Raw genomic sequence first — 20,896 nt, forward strand, 5'->3', positions numbered from 1 at the left:
ACAACCACAGTCCACGTGTAACCACACCAGCCCAGGACCTCCACAATGATCGTCTGAAACCAGCAACCTGGACAACTGCTGCAAATATTGGTTTGCATAACCAAATAATTTCTGCACAAACTGTGATAATTCTTCCCAGGGAAGTTCATCTGCATGCTAGTCGTCATCCTCGGAGTCTCGACCTGACGGCAGTTAGTCGTCATAACCGATTTGAGTGGGCTAATGCTCACATACTCACACACACTGGCACGTTGAAAAGTGTTCTCTTCACGGATGAATCTTGGTTTTCACTGTTCAGGGTAGATGGCAAACATCGTGTGTGGAATCGTGTGGGAGAACGTTTTGCTGATGGCAATGTTGTGACTCGAGTGGCCCATGGTGTACTGTATGTTATGGACAGCAAACGCAAGTGCATCTTACTGATGGCAGCATGACAATGCACAACCCCATGTTGCAGACGTCCGTATATCTGTATATTAATATAATGGATATATGATGAATATAATTGGATATTAGGATTATGTGTGTTGAGTCTTACTTGTGGTAAAGATGTGATTTTGATATTTATCTAATGACTTGTTTTTGAAGTACTTCAGTTTCTTCAGGGTCCTCTCTTTAACTTGATGTACATTTTACAATTGGCACTCCAAATGTCTTGAATTTTCTCCTGCTTCTCTTAAATGATTTCTTAGCAATGTTGACGTTGTGTTTTGTCAGATGGCCCTTCACGAACGGTACACATTAGTTGCATTCACCTTCATTTTTGTACTTCAGCAGTTCCATTTTGTGTATATTTTTTATTATGATCATCCTTAAACTGTGATTACTTAAATTAGGTTATTTTAAAATGTGCTTAAATTTGACTGGCTGAAAACACCTATTATAAACACACCAATAATAAAGCTAACTAAACAGTGATGAAAACTAACTTCCTTGGCAGATGTGATATTAATAATTGAAGTTATTACAGTTACCTGTGCACGCCTGTAGTACTGTTTGGTGATGCTCTTATAGCGTTCCTGACCGGCGGTATCCCTGAAAAACAAGAAAGAAGATCATACAGATGGCATGACAAAAACAATGTGATGATACAGAGAATAAAATTAGAATACATTTACTTACCATATTTGTATTCGCACTTTGATTCCGTCTATTTCTAGCGTTTTCATTATAAAATCCACACCTAAAATGACACCACACATAGAAGAAAAATTATACAACACTTAACCTTAATGTATATCTGTCAACATTGTGGACAACTTAAGTTTTTTTGAGCATGTTATGAGTGTTCAAAGACCCTTTTAGAGTGTCTTTGTTTAAAATCTTTGAGACTTTAAAAGGACACAGACACTACATTAGTATTTTCTTCTGGGGGGATGGCACAATGGGGTATGAGAAATGTAACAAAAACAGCAGCAAGAACCAAACATAACTGATACATGCCCAAAGCAATGGCCAGTCACTTATTCTGGTCCATAAAATATACACTAGAACAGGTGTGCCTAAATATTTTGCCGCCAAGGGCCAAAGTGAAGATGTGCCAATGGGCCAAATGATTTTGAGCATACAACATAAATAAACTAAATCAGGTGTACTCAACTGGTGGCCCGTGGGCCACATTCGGCCCACCAACACGTTTAATTTGGCCTGCCGAACATCACCCAAATAGGCTTGATGAAACCATTACAACTCGGGTTTATCATGCATGCAGTACTCTCGCCACCCCACAGGGGGCAACAGCGAGGCATATGTGTCAGTGAAGCAGCAGTGGGGTGAGTACAAGAAGACTACTCATTCAACACTGGAAAAAAAATCTAAATACATTGCAAAAATGGGAATTAACAACAACTAGACAACAAAGTAGGAATGCTTTGCCCTAAACAAGTGCTTGTTTAGGGCAGTCTGTTTACTGGCAGACAGACCATTTAAGTAACGGAAAAATTGATCTAGACAAGCAGCAACAATAGTAGTGAAGTGTAAGCTTTATCTTAAAACTTACATTTTTGTAAGTAGATATTGTGCATAAAGATATTAACAACAACAACTAGACAACAAAGTAGGAATATTTTGCCCTAAACAAGTGCTTGTTTAGGGCAGTCTGTTTACTGGCGAACCCTTTAAGCAATGGAAACATTGATCCAGACAAGCAGGAAAAATAGTAGTTAAGTGTAAGCTTTATCTTAAAACTTAGTTAAATTTTTGTAAGTAGATATTGTGCATAAAGATATCTATTTTGTTTTGTATTGAATGTACTTGTATTTGTGGTCATGTTGTTTTTTGTTGAAGAGTAACTCTGGGCGATCAGCGCTTGTAGCGTTAAATTTGACTAGGAGAGGGCGACAACGCTACATCTTGATAAGTCACATACAGTGTGTGCAATGTTTGTTGTGTAAATGTGTAATTTCTATATGATACGTGTAAACATTTTTAATTTATTGTGTGAATATACAAACCCCGTTTCCACATGAGTTGGGAAATTGTGTTGGAAGAAAATATAAACGGAATACAATGATTTGCAAATTCTTTTCAACCCAAATTCCATTGAATGCTCTACGAAGACAAGATATTTGATTTTCAAACTCATAAACTTTATGTCTTTTTGCAAATAATAATTAACTTTGAATTTCATGGACGCAACACGTGCCAAATTAATGGGGAAAGGGCATGTTCTATTTCTCTCCTATTTCTGGGGATGAGGTTGCTGAGGTAGTCAAAAAGCTCCTCGGCGGCAAGGCCCCGGGGGTAGATGAGATCCGCCCGGAGTTCCTTAAGGCTCTGGATGCTGTGGGGCTGTCTTGGTTGACAAGACTCTGCAGCATCGCGTGGACATCGGGGGCGGTACCTCTGGATTGGCAGACCGGGGTGGTGGTCCCTCTCTTTAAGAAGGGGGACCGGAGGGTGTGTTCCAACTATCGTGGGATCACACTCCTCAGCCTTCCCGGTAAGGTTTATTCAGGTGTACTGGAGAGGAGGCTACGCCGGATAGTTGAACCTCGGATCCAGGAGGAACAGTGTGGTTTTCGTCCTGGTCGTGGAACTGTGGACCAGGTCTTTACTCTCGGCAGGGTTCTTGAGGGTGCATGGGAGTTTGCCCAACCAGTCTACATGTGCTTTGTGGACCTGGGGAAGGCATTCGACCGTGTCCCTCGGGAAGTCCTGTGGGGAGTGCTCAGAGAGTATGGAGTACCGGACTGTCTTATTGTGGCGGTCCGCTCCCTGTATGATCAGTGTCAGAGCTTGGTCCGCATTGCTGGCAGTAAGTCGGACACGTTTCCAGTGAGGGTTGGACTCCGCCAAGGCTGTCCTTTGTCACCGATTCTGTTCATAACTTTTATGGACAGAATCTCTAGGCGCAGTCATGGCGTTGAGGGGTTCCGGTTTGGTGGCCGCGGGATTGGGTCTCTGCTTTTTGCAGATGATGTGGTCCTGATGGCTTCATCTGGCCGGGATCTTCAGCTCTCACTGGATCGGTTCGCAGCCGAGTGTGAAGCGACCGGAATGAGAATCAGCACCTCCAAGTCCGAGTCCATGGTTCTCGCCCGGAAAAGGGTGGAGTGCCATCTCCGGGTTGGGGAGGAGACCCTGCCCCAAGTGGAGGAGTTCAAGTACCTAGGAGTCTTGTTCACGAGTGGGGGAGGAGTGGATCGTGAGATCGACAGGCGGATCGGTGCGGCGTCTTCAGTAATGCGAACGTTGTATCGATCCGTTGTGGGGAAGAAGGAGCTAAGCCGGAAGGCAAAGCTCTCAATTTACCGGTCGATCTACGTTCCCATCCTCACCTATGGTCATGAGCTTTGGGTCATGACCGAAAGGATAAGATCACGGGTACAAGCGGCCGAAATGAGTTTCCTCCGCCGGGTGGCGGGGCTCTCCCTTAGAGATAGGGTGAGAAGCTCTGCCATCCGGGAGGAACTCAAAGTAAAGCCGCTGCTTCTCCACATCGAGAGGAGCCAGATGAGGTGGCTCGGGCATCTGGTCAGGATGCCACCCGAACGCCTCCCTAGGGAGGTGTTTAGGGCACGTCCAGTCGGCAGGAGGCCACGGGGAAGACCCAGGACACGTTGGGAAGACTATGTCTCCCGGCTGGCCTGGGAACGCCTCGGGATCCCCCGGGAAGAGCTGGACGAAGGGCTGGGGAGAGGGAAGTCTGGGCTTCCCTGCTTAGGCTGCTGCCCCCGCGACCCGACCTCGGATAAGCGGAAGATGATGGATGGATGGATGGATGGATGGGCATGTTCACCAGCGTGTTACATCACCTTTTCTTTTAACAACACTCAATAAACGTTTGGGAACTGAGGAAACTAATTGTTGAAGCTTTGAAAGTCGAATTCTTTCCCTGTCTTGTTTTATGAAGAGCTTCAGTCGTTCAACAGTCCGGGGTCTCCGCTGTTGTATTTTACGCTTCATAATGCGCCATACATTTTCAATGGGAGACAGGTCTGGACTGCAGGCTGGCCAGGAAAGTACCCACACTCTTTTACTACGAAGCCACGCTGTTGTAACACGTGGCTTGGCATTGTCTTGCTGAAATAAACAGGAGCGTCCATGATAACGTTGCTTGGATGACAACATATGTTGCTCCAAAACCTGTGTGGACCAATCAGCATTAATGGTGCCTTCACAGATGTGTAATTTACCCATGCCTTGGGCATTAATACACCCCCATACCATCACAGATGCTGGCTTTCGATTTTTGCGCCTGTAACAATCCGGATGGTTAGTTTTCTCTTTGTTCTGGAGGACACCACATCCATAGTTTCCAAATATAATTTGAAATGTGGACTCGTCAGACCACAGAACACTTTTCCACTTTGCATCAGTCCATCATAAATGAGCTCGGGCCCAGCGAAGCCGGCGGTGTTTCTGGGTGTTGTTGATAAATGAGTTTTGCTTTACATAGTGGAGTTTTAACTGGCACTTACAGATGTAGCGACCAACTGTAGTTACTGACAGTGGTTTTATGAAGTGTTCCTGAGCCCATGTGGTGATATCCTTTACACACTGATGTCGGTTTTTGATGCAGTACCACTTGAGGGATCAAAGTTCCGTAATATCATCACTTACGTGCAGTGATTTGTCCAGATTCTCTGAACCTTTTGATGATTTTACGGACTGTAGATGGTAAAATCCCTAAATTCCTTGCAATAACTCGTTGAGAAATGTTGTTCTAAAGCTGTTCGACAATTTGCTTACAAAGTGGTGACCCTCGCCCCATCCTTGTTTGGGAATTACTTAGCATTTCATGGAAGTTGCTTTTATACTCAATCAAGGCACCCACCTGTTCCCAATCAGCCTGCACACCTGTGGGATCTTCCAAATAAGTGTTTGATGAGCATTCCTCAACTTTATCAGTATTTATTGCCACCTTTCACAATTTCTTTTTCACGTGTTGCTGGCATCAAATTCTAAAGTAAATGATTATTTGCAAAAAAAAATGTTTTATCTATTCGAACATCAAATATGTTGTCTTTGTAGCATATTCAACTGAATATGGGTTGAAAATAATTTGCAAATCATTGTATTCCACCTATATTTACATCCCAACTCATATGGAAACGAGGTTTGTATTAATACTAAACCTATTTTATTTTTGTAAAATACACAATGGACATTATTTATGTAAAACATTTTATACTTTTGTTGTGTTCATTTTGTTTGTATTTTTAGTCTTACAAACCTAAATTAAGGAACACGTGTAAAGAAATACAACTTAGGAGGGAAAATAATTCAAAAGACGGAACATCAATCCTCAACAAAAACTTTTCCTCATACTTTTTGTGGGTTCTTCCGAGGATGTTGTAGTCGTAATGGTTTGTACAGTCCTTTGAGACATTTGTGATTTAGGGCTTTATAAATAAACATTGATTGATTGATTGATTGATTGATTTTAACTGTATGCACACACTAGAAAGGAGTAGCGAAGGCAGAATAATAAATTCATTGACAGTGCAGTGTGAAAGCCGATGTGTTTACTTTGTGATCAAGAAACGCAGTCTCAAAGAAATATAACCTGGAGAAGCACTTTCTGATGAAACATTTCGGTGTCCGGCCCCCGAGCACTCGGACTTTTGAAACCGCGTCCCTTTTCATTATGTAGTTAAACAACCCTGACCTAAATGTAAATAAGAAAGTTACTTTATTTTGCGCAAATATTATGTTATGTTTCACATTATACTAACAATAGATGGCAAATAGTTAACTTAGTGGACATGCCATCAATGATTGTGTAAAGGAAAGAGGTCAGTATGGGTATGTATTACATATGGTAAGCCGCCCTGACAAGGGCCAAACGAAATGACTTGGTGGGCCAATTTTGGCAATTGGCCCGCAGGCCTCATTTTAGACACTCCCATAATAGAGAGACAGTAGGAAATGATGCATTTTAAAATGAAAGTGGTTCCAACAATAAAATAATAGAAAAGCTGTACCATTCAGTCACTAAAATATTGAAACACCCATTAATTGGCCACTTTCCTTCTTTTGGAAAGATTTTGGGGAATGTCTGTTGGGAATTTTGTTCCAATCATCTAAAAGAACATTTGTAAGGTCAGTAATCTTGGATTCGGCATGCCCCCCACATCTCTGTTCTCAAAGGTTTTTGATAAGGCGGAGGAACTTTGTCCATACCAAACTCAACTTGGGGCAGTGGTGTCCAAACTTGTCAACAGAAAACTGGAGTATGTAGGGGCCACTTTAATACATTTTGCACATTAAAGATACTAAAATCTATGCAATGTAGCATAATCAATACATGCTAACTAGCTGAACAAAACATCCACATCTTACCTTTTTGTTACAAATGGTAAAAAAGCAAATAAGTAGTTTTTTCTTTGCATTATTTACTAATATTTTTTACGGCACCAGATTAAACCTTCACTTGAAAATATTCAATCTTGCCATTTTTGTTTTTAGGTTCCCTTTTTTCTTAGTTTTTCTTTAATTTATTTGTGCGTCGCTAAGCAACGTATTTGATTGACATAACGAGTGTCATGGTTGTATGATCCTGACGCTAATGAGGAAAAGGATACGTTTGTTTGCGGTTGATTTCCTGCTACTAATATTGGTCTAATTTACAATTCATGTCTGCAGTTGTTAATATTTTGTCTCACGCTTTTGAGCCTATTAGAGATGTATTCATGTAGTTTATTATTACTATTGAGAATATTTTCTTGATGCTACCAAATAGCACCAAAGATGCCATAATGTGGTCATCCGTTTCAAATAAAGCACTTGGCTTTCAACAACAACTACTAAAATTTTATTTAATTATGAAATTTCGACAACAAAAATATGGTGCATTAGACCAACAATCAAAATACATGTATGTATTAATAAAACTTAATAGGACGTTAGTTTACTTGCAGAAGTGAAGTGAATTATATTTATATAGCGCTTTTTCTCTAGTGATTCAAAGCGCTTTACATAGTGAAACCCAGTATCTAAGTTACATTTAAACCAGTGTGGGTGGCACTGGGAGCCGGTGGGTAAAGTGTCTTGCCCAAGGACACAACAGCAGTGACTAGGATGGCGGAAGCGGGGATCGAACCTGCAACCCTCAAGTTGCTGGCACGGCCACTCTTCCAACCGAGCTATACCGCTATATAAGAAGGTCTTCATAGTTATATTTAGGCATAGCAACCACAAAAGAACAAAAACTAATGCAATCTCTTGTCCTTTCTTTACGTTTAGTTCTGCTCTCAAACACTAAAACAAAGACTCTCAAATCAAATGTTCAAACAAACATGTTACAAAGTGATTGCTGCAGAAGGCAAGCGGTCCGATTTTATTGCACAAGATAATGAAAGTGATATTTTTAAGAGCCATTTCCTTCGACACACTTTTGTTTTTCCCCTGACTTTATTACCTTTATGAATCACTTCTTTTGGGACTTTATGAAAGCTCTTTCCTATCTCTGAACGACTGAAACACACCAGAACAGAACAGCAATGTCATTTTCTGCTCAAACTCTACACTCACTTGTTTAAATGTACGCTCAAGCTGCTTGACCATCATGTAATTTAAGCTGCAAAGAAGAACATGGCTTGGTTGGTAGAGCGCCCGTGCAAGCAACTTGAGCGTTCCTTGGTTCTATCACCAGCTTCCACTATCTTAGTCACGTCCGTTGTGTCCTCGAGCAAGACACTTCACCCTTGCTCCTAATGGCTTGTGGTTAATGCCTTGCAAGGCAGCTCCCACCTATATTGTGTGTGTGTGAATGTAGAAATTGTGTCAAAGCGCTTTGACTACCTTGAAGGTAGAAAAGCGCTGTACAAGTATAACCCATTTACCGTTTAAGAAAGACATGACTTCATAAAGAACCCAGCAAGAGCATTAAAACAAGTGAGTGAGTGTAGAGTTTGAGTAGATAATGCTGTAGTGCTGTTGTTCTTAGGTGTTCCAGTCGTTCAAATAGAGATAGGAAAGAGCTTTCATTTAGTCCAGAAAGAAGGTGTTCATAAATGTAATCGACTTAATTCTCTACCTGTGTTTGAGAGCAGAAATAAACATAAAGAAAGGACAATAGATCACATTAGTTTGTGTTCTTTTGTGTTTAGTATGCTGGTTGTTCAAATAAACCACTGAAACATCATCCTAGTAATGACTATTGTAATTGTTGGTCCAATCCACCTTTTTTCGTTGTCGATTTTTATAGCAGAAACTAAAAGCTTAGTTGTTGTTGTGCAGAAAAGACAAGTGCTTTATTTGACATGGATAACCACATTATAGCTCTTGTATTCCTTAGCATCAAGAAAATATCCTTTTTAACATTGATAAACTAGATGAATAAATCAACAGCACATACTGAATCTTATCGCTGGCAAACATTGCTGAACAAGGACATCAGTAGTTAAATAATGACAGAAAATACAAACTTCACACCACAAAAAAAACTTGTAGATGAGACTAATAATAGTAGCAGAAAATCAACTGCAAACAAACTTATCCTTTCTCATTAACGTGACGATCACAGCACCACGGCACTCCTTATGTCAATCAAATACGTTACTTAACGATGCATGTATAAGTACAACATTGTCTTTCACTGATTAATGCTTAATTAAGGGACCCCTTACCTGTAAAGACATGATGAGTCTTCAATGTTTTCTATCCGTGTTAATGTTAGAGGAAGTGAGGTCGTGGCGAGCAGTTACGTCTTGGTGGTGATGGTTTAAATCAGTGTTTTTTAACCATTGGTGGGCCGTAAGCGCTCACTAGAGGGCCGACAAAAAATATTTTTCTTAGCTCTGGTCCGTATGGGCCGCAGTGGTACTCAGTTGTAATACATTTTTTCACCACTTGTGACAAAAAATTTAAATATCAAACAAAGAATAATTTAAAGACTCAGAAGTTTAAGCGCAAAAATTATGACTAAAGTAGTGAAGCTGTATTTTCATTTGTACTTTAATTGTATTGACAGTAGGGCTGGGCGATATGACCTTTTATTAATATAGATATTTTTAGGCCATGTCACGATACACAATATATATCTCGATTATAAAACATTCTTGTTCATACTGCATTAATGTATGCTTATTTCAAACTTTCATGCAGAGAGGGAAATCACAACAAAGTCAATTTACCAAAACTGTATTTATTAAACAGTGGCACAAACATTGCTGTCATTTCCAAAACAGAAAGTGCAAGATTGTCAGAGACAGTTTAAAACAAGCTATGAGTGCACTTTTGTGCATGATGTCACTACGACGACATATCAAAACAACACTAAATCAAAGTGTACTTATTGTACAGAACGGCACTACAATAGTTTAAAACAAATGAAGTGCACTTTTGTGCATGATGTCACACAACATATTTCAATAAGTGTGAAATAAAAATGAGCTGCATAATAGGAAATCAAATAGCTACAGTATGTGGTAGGTTACTGCAGACGTAATCTCCTTCTGTTGTTGATTATTTTTTTCATACGGTGTTGATCTGGAAATAGTTGCTTCGACATATTCTGGGTGTGGCACCGAACGGAGATGTTGACATTCAGAGTTTTAAGCACTCCTTATTCTCTAGCGGATGACTTTTCAAATGATGTTACATTAGCAGTGGTGCTACTTTCTGTAGCAAAGCTTTTGCCGCATAATTGTTCAACAAATTGAAGCCAAACCACCGCCAGACGATGGACCCTGTTCTGTTTTTCTTGGAAATTAATTCTTCCTTCAATTGTTACCAGATTCGCACTTTCGCTCTCTCGTATTACCACTCGCACTGCACCGTTAAAATCACAGCTAACGTTACCATGTCGCTACCTGTCCGCTCCGCGGGAGCGTGTGACGTTGCACGCGTGACTTATGTAAGACTTGTTTTAAGTCTCTGTGAGAAGGAGAGACAAGAAAGAGTGGGAAACGCATGCAGTGTAATGTATGCAGCTAAAAGCAACTGCGTGAGAACGTATACTCGAATATCATGATACAGTCATTTTCTATATCGCACGGAGACAAACCCGCAATATATCGAGTATATCGATATATTGCCCAGCCCTAATTGACAGTATAGTTAAACATATTTAGTACTGGATTTAGTTTAATCTTTTAGCACTACATACTTGTCTAACTTTATTTTAATCAGTTATTTATAAGTCCCTTTGAATACGGTATATTTGATTAGTACTTGTTTTCTAAACAGCCTGATCAAAGCCTAAAGTTTAGGTGTTAAATATTTTTGGTGATTAACACATGGTGTCATATCATTTGACAAGGTTGTTAAGCCGTAAGGAGGTTATAAATATTTATTGAATACGAATAAAATCAAGAGTAAGATTGCTAATTACCGGTAAGTGTTAATATTTGAGTGGAACCCGGGCCCCTTTGTAGTGGTAAAGTTAGGACCCGAGTTTAAAAAGGTTAATAACCGCTGGTTTATATTTTTCAAAGATTATTTTTCTTAAGAGTGTACAAATCCACTCAGTCCCATTTTAAAATAGTGTTTTCATGACCACCCATATACTGTATTTTCCTCTAAACCTTTCAAAATACGCTGAAATCTGCAATGATGCAGGTATATAAACAGTAGCCTAATGGGGCTCTAAAACCATCGCATGAAACCCAGAAGTGTGATTGCAACCCAGCAATTGTACCTTTTAAAATTCATTAGTACTGCGGTACTTTATTAGTATCGGTATACTGTACAACACTTGCACATGTCATGGCGCACATGTTAAAACTGCAATTTCAGTGTTGTGCTTTTATTTTAAAAAAAACAATGAAGGTTATGGCAAGCATACAAATCGTTAATTTAAACTATTTTCCCTAAATTTCGAACAGAGGCTAAAAAGTGTGTTTTCTCCCATTACTTGATGAATCAAACAAACTTATTTATATATTACTCTACAACTACAAAACAAGTGAAGTTGACACGTTCTGTACATCATGCATAAAAACAGAATACAATGATTACCAAATCCTTTTTAACTTATATTAAATTGAATACACTGCAAAGACAAGATACTTCATGTTCGAACTGAGAAACTATTTTTTTTTCCGGCAAATTATTAAATTAGAATTTAATGGGAGCAACACATTGCAAAAAAGTTGGCCCAGGGGCATTTTTACAACTGTGCAACATGGCCTTTCCTTTTAAAGGGGAACATTATCACCAGACCTATGTAAGCGTCAATATATACCTTGATGTTGCAGAAAAAAGACCATATGTTTTTTAACCGATTTCCGAACTCTAAAAGGGTGAATTTGGCGATTTAAACGCCTTTCAATTGATAGCCTGTCGAGCGATGACCTTTCACCTGTGACGTCACAACATGAAGCAATCCGCCATTTTCTCAATCTTATTAGACCACCAAGTCAAGTCAGCTCTGTTATTTTACGTTTTTTTGACTGTTTTCCCGTACCTTAGAGACGTCATACCTCGTCGGTGTGTTGTCGGAGGGTGTAACAACACTAACAGAGACGGATTCAAGTTGCACCAGTGGCCAAAAGATGCGAAAGTCCCTCGTTTGTTCCGCACACTTTACTGAAAACAGCTATGCTACGACAGAGATGGCAAGAATGTGTGGATATCCTGCGACACTCAAAGCAGATGCATTTCCAACAATAAAGTCAACGAAATCACAAAGGTGAGTTTTGTTGATGTTATTGACATATGTGGAGTGTGCTAATCAGACATATTTGGTCACGGCATGACTGCAAGCTAATCGATGCTAACATACTATTTAGGCTAGCTGTATGTACATATTGCATCACTATGCCTCACTTGTAGCTATATTTGCATCCAGCCTTTTCCTCCACCCACATTGAATGCCAAACAAACACATACCAATCGTTGGTTAGAAAGCGATCGCCGTATTCGTCCTTGCCTCCACCCGTGCCGCTCTCTGTCGTAATATGGCTCAATAGCTTCAGTTTCTTCTTCAATTTTGTTTTCGCTACCTGCCTTCATACTCCAACCATCCGTTTCAATACATGCATAATCTGTTGAATCGCTTGCGCCTCTGAAATCAGAGTTTGAATCCGAGCTACTATGCTATACCTTTCTGTGCTATCCGCCATGTTTGTTTCTGGTGGCTTCATACTGTGACATCACAGGATAATAGACGGGTGGATATAACGACGGTTAAAGCCAGGCACTTTGAAGCCGTTTTTCAGGATATTACGTGATGGGTAAAATTTTGAGAAAAACTTCGAAAAATTAAATAAGCCACTGGGAACTGATGTGTATAAGCTTTAACCCTTCAGAAATCGTGATAATGTTTCCCTTTAACAACACCAAGTAAAGGTTTGGGAACTGAGGAGACCAATTTTTAAAGCTTTTCAGGTGGAATTCTTTCCCATTCTTGCTTGATGTACAGCTTAAGTTGTTCAACAGTCTGGAGTGAATTTACTGAACCGAATCACTTCAAGAACTGATTCATTCCTTTCTCAGTTCAGTTGAGCTCCGCCGCGACCATACCGGTATGAGTGAAACTGGCGCATTCTGTGACTCACTGAACACTCGACGTCGGCGAACGACGCAGCCAGCTACTCATCATGGGGGCGGGGGGAGGGGCTGAGCGAACGATTCGTTCACCGCGGATTAACGTCATGAATCACTCAGTGAACGACAACGCTCTCACTCTCTGCTCTGCTTGCCCCAATGCCGCGAGTGATTCTCCTCCCGTCGCGGGGATATGTTTCATGCCATTGGCATCCGTTCTCCATTCATTCTCCAAGCTAACTTAAGTTGATATTTCCATTTTTATATTTTTAAATGTAAGCTACAGAAATGTTTGTTTTAATGTTGGCATTTCTGGCACTTAGTTTAATATTTGTTTTGTTTTATTTAAGGTAGCCTATTTATTTTCTTTTTGTTTGCACATTTAAGTTGATATTTTCTTTGTTATACTTTTAAACGTAGGCTACAGGACATTTAGTTTTTATGTTGGTATTTCTGGCTCGTAATTTATTTGTTTTAGTTTGAAGGTATTTATTTTCTTTTTGTTTGCATATTTAAGTTTACATTTTCTTTGCTACAGAACATTTAGTTTTTATGTTGGCATTTGTTAAGGGTTTCTTAATTTAATATTTGTTTTTGCACTAAACAAACGAGGCCTATTTATTTAAATGTTGATTGCAAGCATTTTAGTAGGCTATTAATATTTTTTTTATTTCCCAATTTTATTTATTTCTTATTTTCATTTCAGTGCAATAAAACATATTTAACAACCAAGACATTTAGTCATTTTGTTTATTGGACAGGCCGGAAACGCACACATAGTGTTTTTAAAAGTAACATAATCTCTACTACAGCTGCAATGTCTGTTTGCGAACGTCAAGGGGAGTCTGTCAGGGCAGAGAGCGATTCACGTCTGTCGCCCTCTGGCCCACAGAATTGTAGCTGAGTGATTCAGGTTCGCTTCACGAACCTACTGGTTGTCGCTGAGGACGTGATTCAGGTTTGCGCTGCACTCACTCACTCATTCAGAATCAGGACTCGCGAACCTACTGACACAGAGAACTGACTGTCGCGGAGGAGGACGTCACATTGAGGCTCTCGTTCAGTGACTGTGCGCGTCGTTCATTGGGTGCTGAGGGCTTGTGTCATTCGCAAACTGACACACACCGAGGTCTGCCGCTGGGGAAGCTGTTACTGACTGACTCATGATCCGCCGACCTGCACACAGAACTGCAGCTGCAGAAGTGATTCAGGTTCACGTACTGAACTGTGCTGACTCTGGCGCTGTGTCAGTCGCTCACTGCCTGGTGTACTGCATGCAGTTCACCCTATTTGCTGCTTCTCCCGCGAATGTCTGCACTGTACTACGCATGCCGTCCCCCCTCCCTCCTATTATTTCCTTTTTTTTGGGATGGGGGGCTTTTGATTCTGTGAACACATTTTTTGAACGACTCAATTTAACGAACTGATTCTAGTGATTCAGTACAGTCAAAAGAACTGCCGATCCCCTTCACTATCTAAAACCTGTACGTACCTTTCAGCATTAATGGTGCCTTCACAGATGTGTAAGTTACCCATGCGTTGGGCACTAATAGACCCCTATACCATCACAGATGCTGGCTTTTGAACTTCGTGCCTATAACAGTCTGGATGGTTCTTTTCCTCTTACCTTTTTTTTTTTTTTTTTTTTGATGCGCCTGAAAGAGTGGCAGCACATCACAGTAGCTCCTTTGACTGCCTTCATTTTACTTCATTTTTGAACAATATCCATTTTGGATCAATAAAGTTTGTCTAAGTTTCCAAAAACAATTTGAAATGTGAACTCGTCAGACCAAAGAACACTTTTCCACTTTGCATCAGTCCATCTTAGATGAGCTCAGGCCCAGCGAAGCCGGCGGCGTTTCTGGGTGTTGTTAATGAATGGCTTTCGCTTTACATGGTAGAGTTTTAACTTGCACTTACAGATGTAGCAACAAACTGCAGTTACAGACAGTGGTTTTCTGAAGTGTTCCTGAGCCCATGTGGTGATATCCTTTACACATTGATGTCGCTTTTTGATGCAATACCGCCTGAGGGATCCAAGGTCACGGCCTTGCCACTTATGTGCTGTTATTTATCCAGATTCTTTGAACTTTTTGATGATATTACAGACCGTAGATGGTGAAATCCCTAAATTCCTTGCAATAGCTCATTGAGAAATTTTGTTCTTAAACTGTTCAACAATTCGCTCATGCATTTGTTCACAATGTGGTAACCTCGCCCCATCCTTGTTTGTGAATGACTGAGCATTTCATGGAAGCTGCTTTTATACGCAATCATGGCACCCACCTTTTCCCAATTAGCCTGCTCACCTGTGAGATGTTCCAAATAAGTGTTTGATGAGCATTTCTCAACTTTCTCAGTCTTTTTTGCCAATTGTGCAGGTTTTTTTGAAACATGTTGCAGGCATCCAATTCCAAATGACCTAATATTTGCAAAAAATAACAAAATGTACCAGTTCGAACATTAAGTATCTTGTCTTTGCAGTCTATTCAATTTAATATAGGTCTAAAAGGACTTGCAAATCATTGTATTCTGTTTTTATTTAAAATTTACACAACGTGCCAACTTCACTGGTTTTGGGTTTCGTATATGAATTCATTCACTGCTCTTTCAAATTGGATAATGAAATGGTTAAACCAACTAACTACAACAGAAGCCTGTCTGCGGTAAACTCATTGAAAAAAATATTAGCAAACATCATAACAGCCATTTTTAAGATTTGCCATGGAGCTGTTTTCTTGCAAAAGTGCAGTGTGCTTTTGATCAAGGGTTTTCATGTAACAACAACCAGAACATCAGCATTGGTAGAGGAAAGCACAAAAATATATTGTCTGTTAAAGGGACTGTTAGCATATCTGTAACGCTAAATTGTTCACTTTTGCAGTGTTTTTGCAGCTGTCAGAAAGCAAACAGATAAAAACAACTACAGTACTACAAACCCTGTTTCCGTATGAGTTGGTAAATCATGTTAGATGATGACGGAATACAATCATTTGCAAATCTTTTTCAACCCATATTCAATTGAATGCACTAAAAAGACAAGATAATTGATGTTCAAACTCACAAACTTTGTTTTTTTTTTGCAAATAATAATAACTTAGAATTTCATGGCTGCAACAAGTGACAAACTAATTGAGAAAGGGCATGTTCACCACTGTGTTACATCACCTTTTCTTTTAACAACACTCAATAAACGTTTGGGAACTGAGGAAATTAATTAAAGTTAAAGTACCAATGATTGTCACACACACTCTTGGTGTGGCGAATTTATTCTCTGCATTTGACCCATCACCCTTGATCACCCCCTGGGAGGTGAGGGGAGCAGTGGGCAGCAGCGGTGCCGCGCCAGGGAATCTGTTGAAGCTTTGAAAGTGGAATTCTTCCCCATTCTTGTTTTATGCAGAGCTTCAGTCGTTCAATAGTCCGGGGTCTCCGCTGTTGTATTTTACGCTTCATAATGCGCCACACATTTTTGATGAGGGACAGGTCTGGACTGCAGGCGGGCCAGGAAAGTACCGGCACTCTTTTTTTACGAAGCCACACTGTTGTGACACGTGCTGAATGTGTCTTGGCATTGTCTTGCTGAGATAAGCAGGTGCGTCCATGAAAATGACGGCGCTTAGATGGCAGCATATATTGTTCCAAAACCTGTATGTACCTTTCAGCATTAATGGTGCCTTAACAGATGTGTAAGTTACCCATGCCTTGGGAACTAATGCTGGCCAATACCATCACAGATGCTGGCTTTTGAACTTTGCGTCGATAACGGTCTGGATGTTTTGCTTCTCCTTTGGTCCGGATGACACGATGTGGAATATTTCCAAAAACTATTTGAAATGTGGACTCGTCAGACCACAGAACAATTTTCCACTTCGCATCAGTCCATTTTAGATGATCTCAGGCCCAGAGAAGCCGGCGGCGTTTCTGGATGTTGTTGATAAATGGCTTTCACTTTGCATAATAGAGCTAGAACTTGCACTTTCAAATGTAGCGACAAACTGCATTTAGTGACAGTGGTTTTCTGAAGTGTTCCTGAGCCCATGTGGTGATAGCCTTTAGAGATTGATGTTGGTTTTTGATACAGTGCCACCTGAAGGATCGAAGTTCACGGTCATTCAATGTTGGTTTCCGGCCATGCCGCTTACGTGGAGTGATTTCTCCAGATTCTCTGAACCTTTTGATGATATTATGGACCATAGATGTTGAAATCCCTAAATTTCTTGCAATTGCACTTTGAGAAACGTTGTTCTTAAACTGTTTGACTATTTGCTCACACAGTTGTGGACAAAGGGGTGTACCTCGCCCCATCCTTTCTTGTGAAAGACTGAGCATTTTTTTGGAAGATGTTTTTATACCCAATCATGGCACCCACCTGTTCCCAATTAGCCTGCACACCTGTGGGATGTTCCAAATACGTTTTTGATGAGCATTCCTCAACTTTATCAGTATTTATTGCCACCTTTCCCAACTTCTTTGTCACGTGTTGCCGGCATCAAATTCTAAGGTTAATGAGGTGGCGACTTGTTCAGGGTTGTAGCTGAGATAAGCACCAGCGCACCCCGCAACTCCAAAGGGAATAAGCGGTAGAGAATGGATGGATGGATGGATGGATGATTTGCACACAAAAAAAAATGTTTATCAGTCTGAACATCATATATGTTGTCTTTGTAGTGTATTCAATTGAATATGGGTTGAAAAGGATTTGCAAATCATTGTATTCCGTTTATATTTACATCTAACACAATTTCCCAATGAATACACTTTTACCTGTTTCTGAAAACATATTGCAAATTAACAAGGACTATCCATCCAACCATTTTCTACGGCTTGTCCGTTTCGGGGTTGCGGGGGGTGCTGGAGCCTATCTCAGCTGCATTCGGGCGAAAGGCCGCGTACACCCTGGACAAGTCGCTCCCTCACCGCTGGGCCAACACAGATAGACATAAAATATCTAGTTTTTATTTAAAGGAGAACTACACTTTTTTGGGGAAATTTTGCCTATGGTTCACATGGTGACGTTTAAAAGTCTGCCTACAATGGAGCTTATGGGAGCCGCTCTATTCATCCAAACAGCTCCATTAAAGTTTTATATACATGATGTATGTATATGTGTAATGTAGCAACAGGCACACTTAAAATAACATTTAATATTTATGTACTTTGCTCATTTTAAGCATATGCGGCGCATTAAAAAAAAAAACTTTTTTTAATAATAAAACCTCACTTACTGTATATGTACTGCAGTCATTATGCTGCCGACTGCTAGATATAGTCCCATTTAGATGAAGAATGACTCATAATCCTCACAAAAAAAAGGTGGGGTAAAACCAAGTGTCTTTTCGAGTCTTTCTCGCCATTTCCGGGTTTAAATTGGCTGTAAAAGTGTACCAAATTGTCATCAGTACTTAATCCTTCTACTATCCAGGTGAGGCATGATTTACGGTTTACAATAAAGTTTGACGAGCAACGAAACTAAGTAGCAGCTGATTATTGGATCATGTCGACATTGGCACACAAGCTCGTGATCAGTGCACCGCTATAGATTGTCTACGTTAGTGTTTATAATCAGTATGTCACTATCCATCCATTTTCTACCGCTTATTCCCTTTAATACTTGGTTATTACAGATATTCAAGTCACGAAATGTACATGGAGTATTTTGAGCTCTTTTTGGACGCTTTTTTAAATTGGGTAAAGTACCTTCCATTGACACCGCTCTAATCTACTTTTTACATTTATTTACAAGTTTGAATGCATCAAAATTATAGGTATAACACAAATACATACATACATACATGAATGCATACATATTTATATATCATAATGATTGTGAACAATGGGCAAGCATTTTATTTTTTTTTTAAATGTAGTTTCCTTTCAAAGACAAAACTTTGTGTCAAAAGTGACAGAGCGCATTATTGTTAGGGATGTGTATCATTAAGACTGTATCGATACCAATATTGATATTCCTTATTGATACCGGTATTTAACTGTAGTCCTATCTGTATTATATGTAAATTGAGTGAAGAGCTGAAAAATGCATTTTTATTAGCATGTTTATTAGCACAAGAGGTTGTGAACCGGCAACATTATGTTAGAACATCTCACTGCAGGGAAGCATTTTATCAACACTTGCTTTTAATATCTTATATAAGTGAAGTATGTGTGCATGTGCTAGGTGCAATGCAGTTATGTCATCATTTTGTAAAGACCACACAGATCCATCACTGTTTCTAATCAATACAATTACACTCAGTATATCCATCCATCCATTTTCTATCGCTCGTTTCTTTAATAACATTTAAAATACTAATTATAAAATAGTAAAATATTAATAATATATGGTGTTCATGTTCATTCACAGACATTTAACATGATATCACATAAAATATATAATATACATTTTAAGTGGGTGTGCATTTTGAAATAATAGGAAATGTTATTCGTGTTTATGTTGCACACAGCCGTATTTGAGTGATGGACCGGATAATAAAATAAAAATAGAGTGGTTATTTAAAATGTTCATTTTTTTGAGTGGATTAATATTAGCCGGTGGATTACTGAATCACGTAGAGCAGTGGTGTCAAACTCAAATACAGAGTGGGCCAAAATTTAAAACCGAACAAAGCCGCGTGCCGAGGTTGAACAAATTAACCTTTTAATAGGGACCCAAACAAGGCTTATGTAACTTCATAGTGACATGCAAAATCGAGATTCAAATAACAATAATAATTAAAAAATATAAATGGCACATCAAATAAAATCTAAATAAAAATTGAATGCCTCTTTTTGGCGGTGGGGTTGAGGTGGACAGGGTTTGGTGATAGCGGGGGGTGTATATTGTAGCGTCCCCGAAGAGTTAGTGCTGCAAGGCGTTCTGGGTATTTGTTCTGTTGTGTCTATGCTGTGTTACGGTGCGGATGTTCTCCCAAAATGTGTCATTCTTGTTTGGTGTGGGATCACAGTGTGGTGCATATTTGTAACAGTGTTAAAGTTATTTATACGGCCACCCTCAGTGTGACCTGTATGGCTGTTGACCAAGTATGCCTTGCATTCTCTTGTGTGTGTGTATAAGCCGCATATATTATGTGACTGGGCCGGCCGGCACGCTGTTTGTATAGAGGAAAAGCGGACGTGGAGACAGGTTGTAGAGAAGGCCAAAGGCAGTGCCTTTAAAACCCACCCCAAATATTGTTGTCCGGGATGAAATTCGGGAGGGGCACTGAACTTTGGGAGTCTCCTGGGAAAATCGAGAGGGTTGGCAAGTAAGAGTGTTAGCGGTGAATGCGGTGTTACAGCGGTGGGCCAGCTCTAATGTTAATTTGATATTGCCTCAAGGGCCAAGTGAAATTACATGGCGGGCCAAATTTGGCCCGCGGGCCAGAGTTTGACACCCATGACGTAGAGGAAGGTTGGGTTGATGAAGCGCGCCGCAGTGACAGTTGTGAGTTAAGTGTTCACTTCAAACTGACACTAACTCTTAATAGCGTGCGTGACTTTGGGGCCTAAGAAGAAATGTTTTTGTGTTACAAATTTTTGTGTGCCGTTTCCTCCATTTTTATGATTATTCCAAGCCGATTAACATCTACCCATGCGTACTAACGGCACTTGAACTGAATGTGACAGCGTGTCATGAAAACAGTCTTTTTGAACTGACTATTAGGGAAAGGTGTTCTGTCTAATCCAGCTGCTTTGTCTAAAAAGCTACCAGTTGCTATTCCTGTTTAAACAACGGTGATGAAAACAAAAATGTAGGCTACCATTATTTGCTTCAATGTAAACTTCCTCAAGCTGTAATTGTCTATAATATGCTTTGCTCACTGTCCGTTCATGTACAATATGAACTTCCTTATTCTGCAAGTGTCTACACGCTTACTGGACAGAAAATACAACGAAATAAACATAACTTTAAATAATTACTTACTTGTAGCACAAGTAACAAAGTCTACAAAAATTAGTT

The 20,896-nt window shown here is 39.9% G+C and overlaps 1 protein-coding gene across 2 annotated transcripts in view; it reads right to left on the minus strand.

Moving 5' to 3' along the window:
- The window catches only part of gpx2 (glutathione peroxidase 2), a 47,322-nt gene that overhangs the window by 25,272 nt on the left and 1,154 nt on the right, over positions 1-20,896 (minus strand). For both annotated transcript variants that reach the window (XM_061895120.1, XM_061895121.1), the window contains exons 2-3: positions 1,123-1,183; positions 975-1,035 (exon numbers count right to left, since the gene is read on the minus strand). In XM_061895120.1, coding sequence (XP_061751104.1) covers positions 975-1,035; positions 1,123-1,183 — 122 coding nt within the window. The remainder of the gene's footprint in view (positions 1-974; positions 1,036-1,122; positions 1,184-20,896) is intronic.

The sequence above is a fragment of the Nerophis ophidion genome, linkage group LG03 (assembly GCF_033978795.1).
Source record: "Nerophis ophidion isolate RoL-2023_Sa linkage group LG03, RoL_Noph_v1.0, whole genome shotgun sequence".
Classification (NCBI taxonomy): Eukaryota; Metazoa; Chordata; class Actinopteri; order Syngnathiformes; family Syngnathidae; genus Nerophis; species Nerophis ophidion.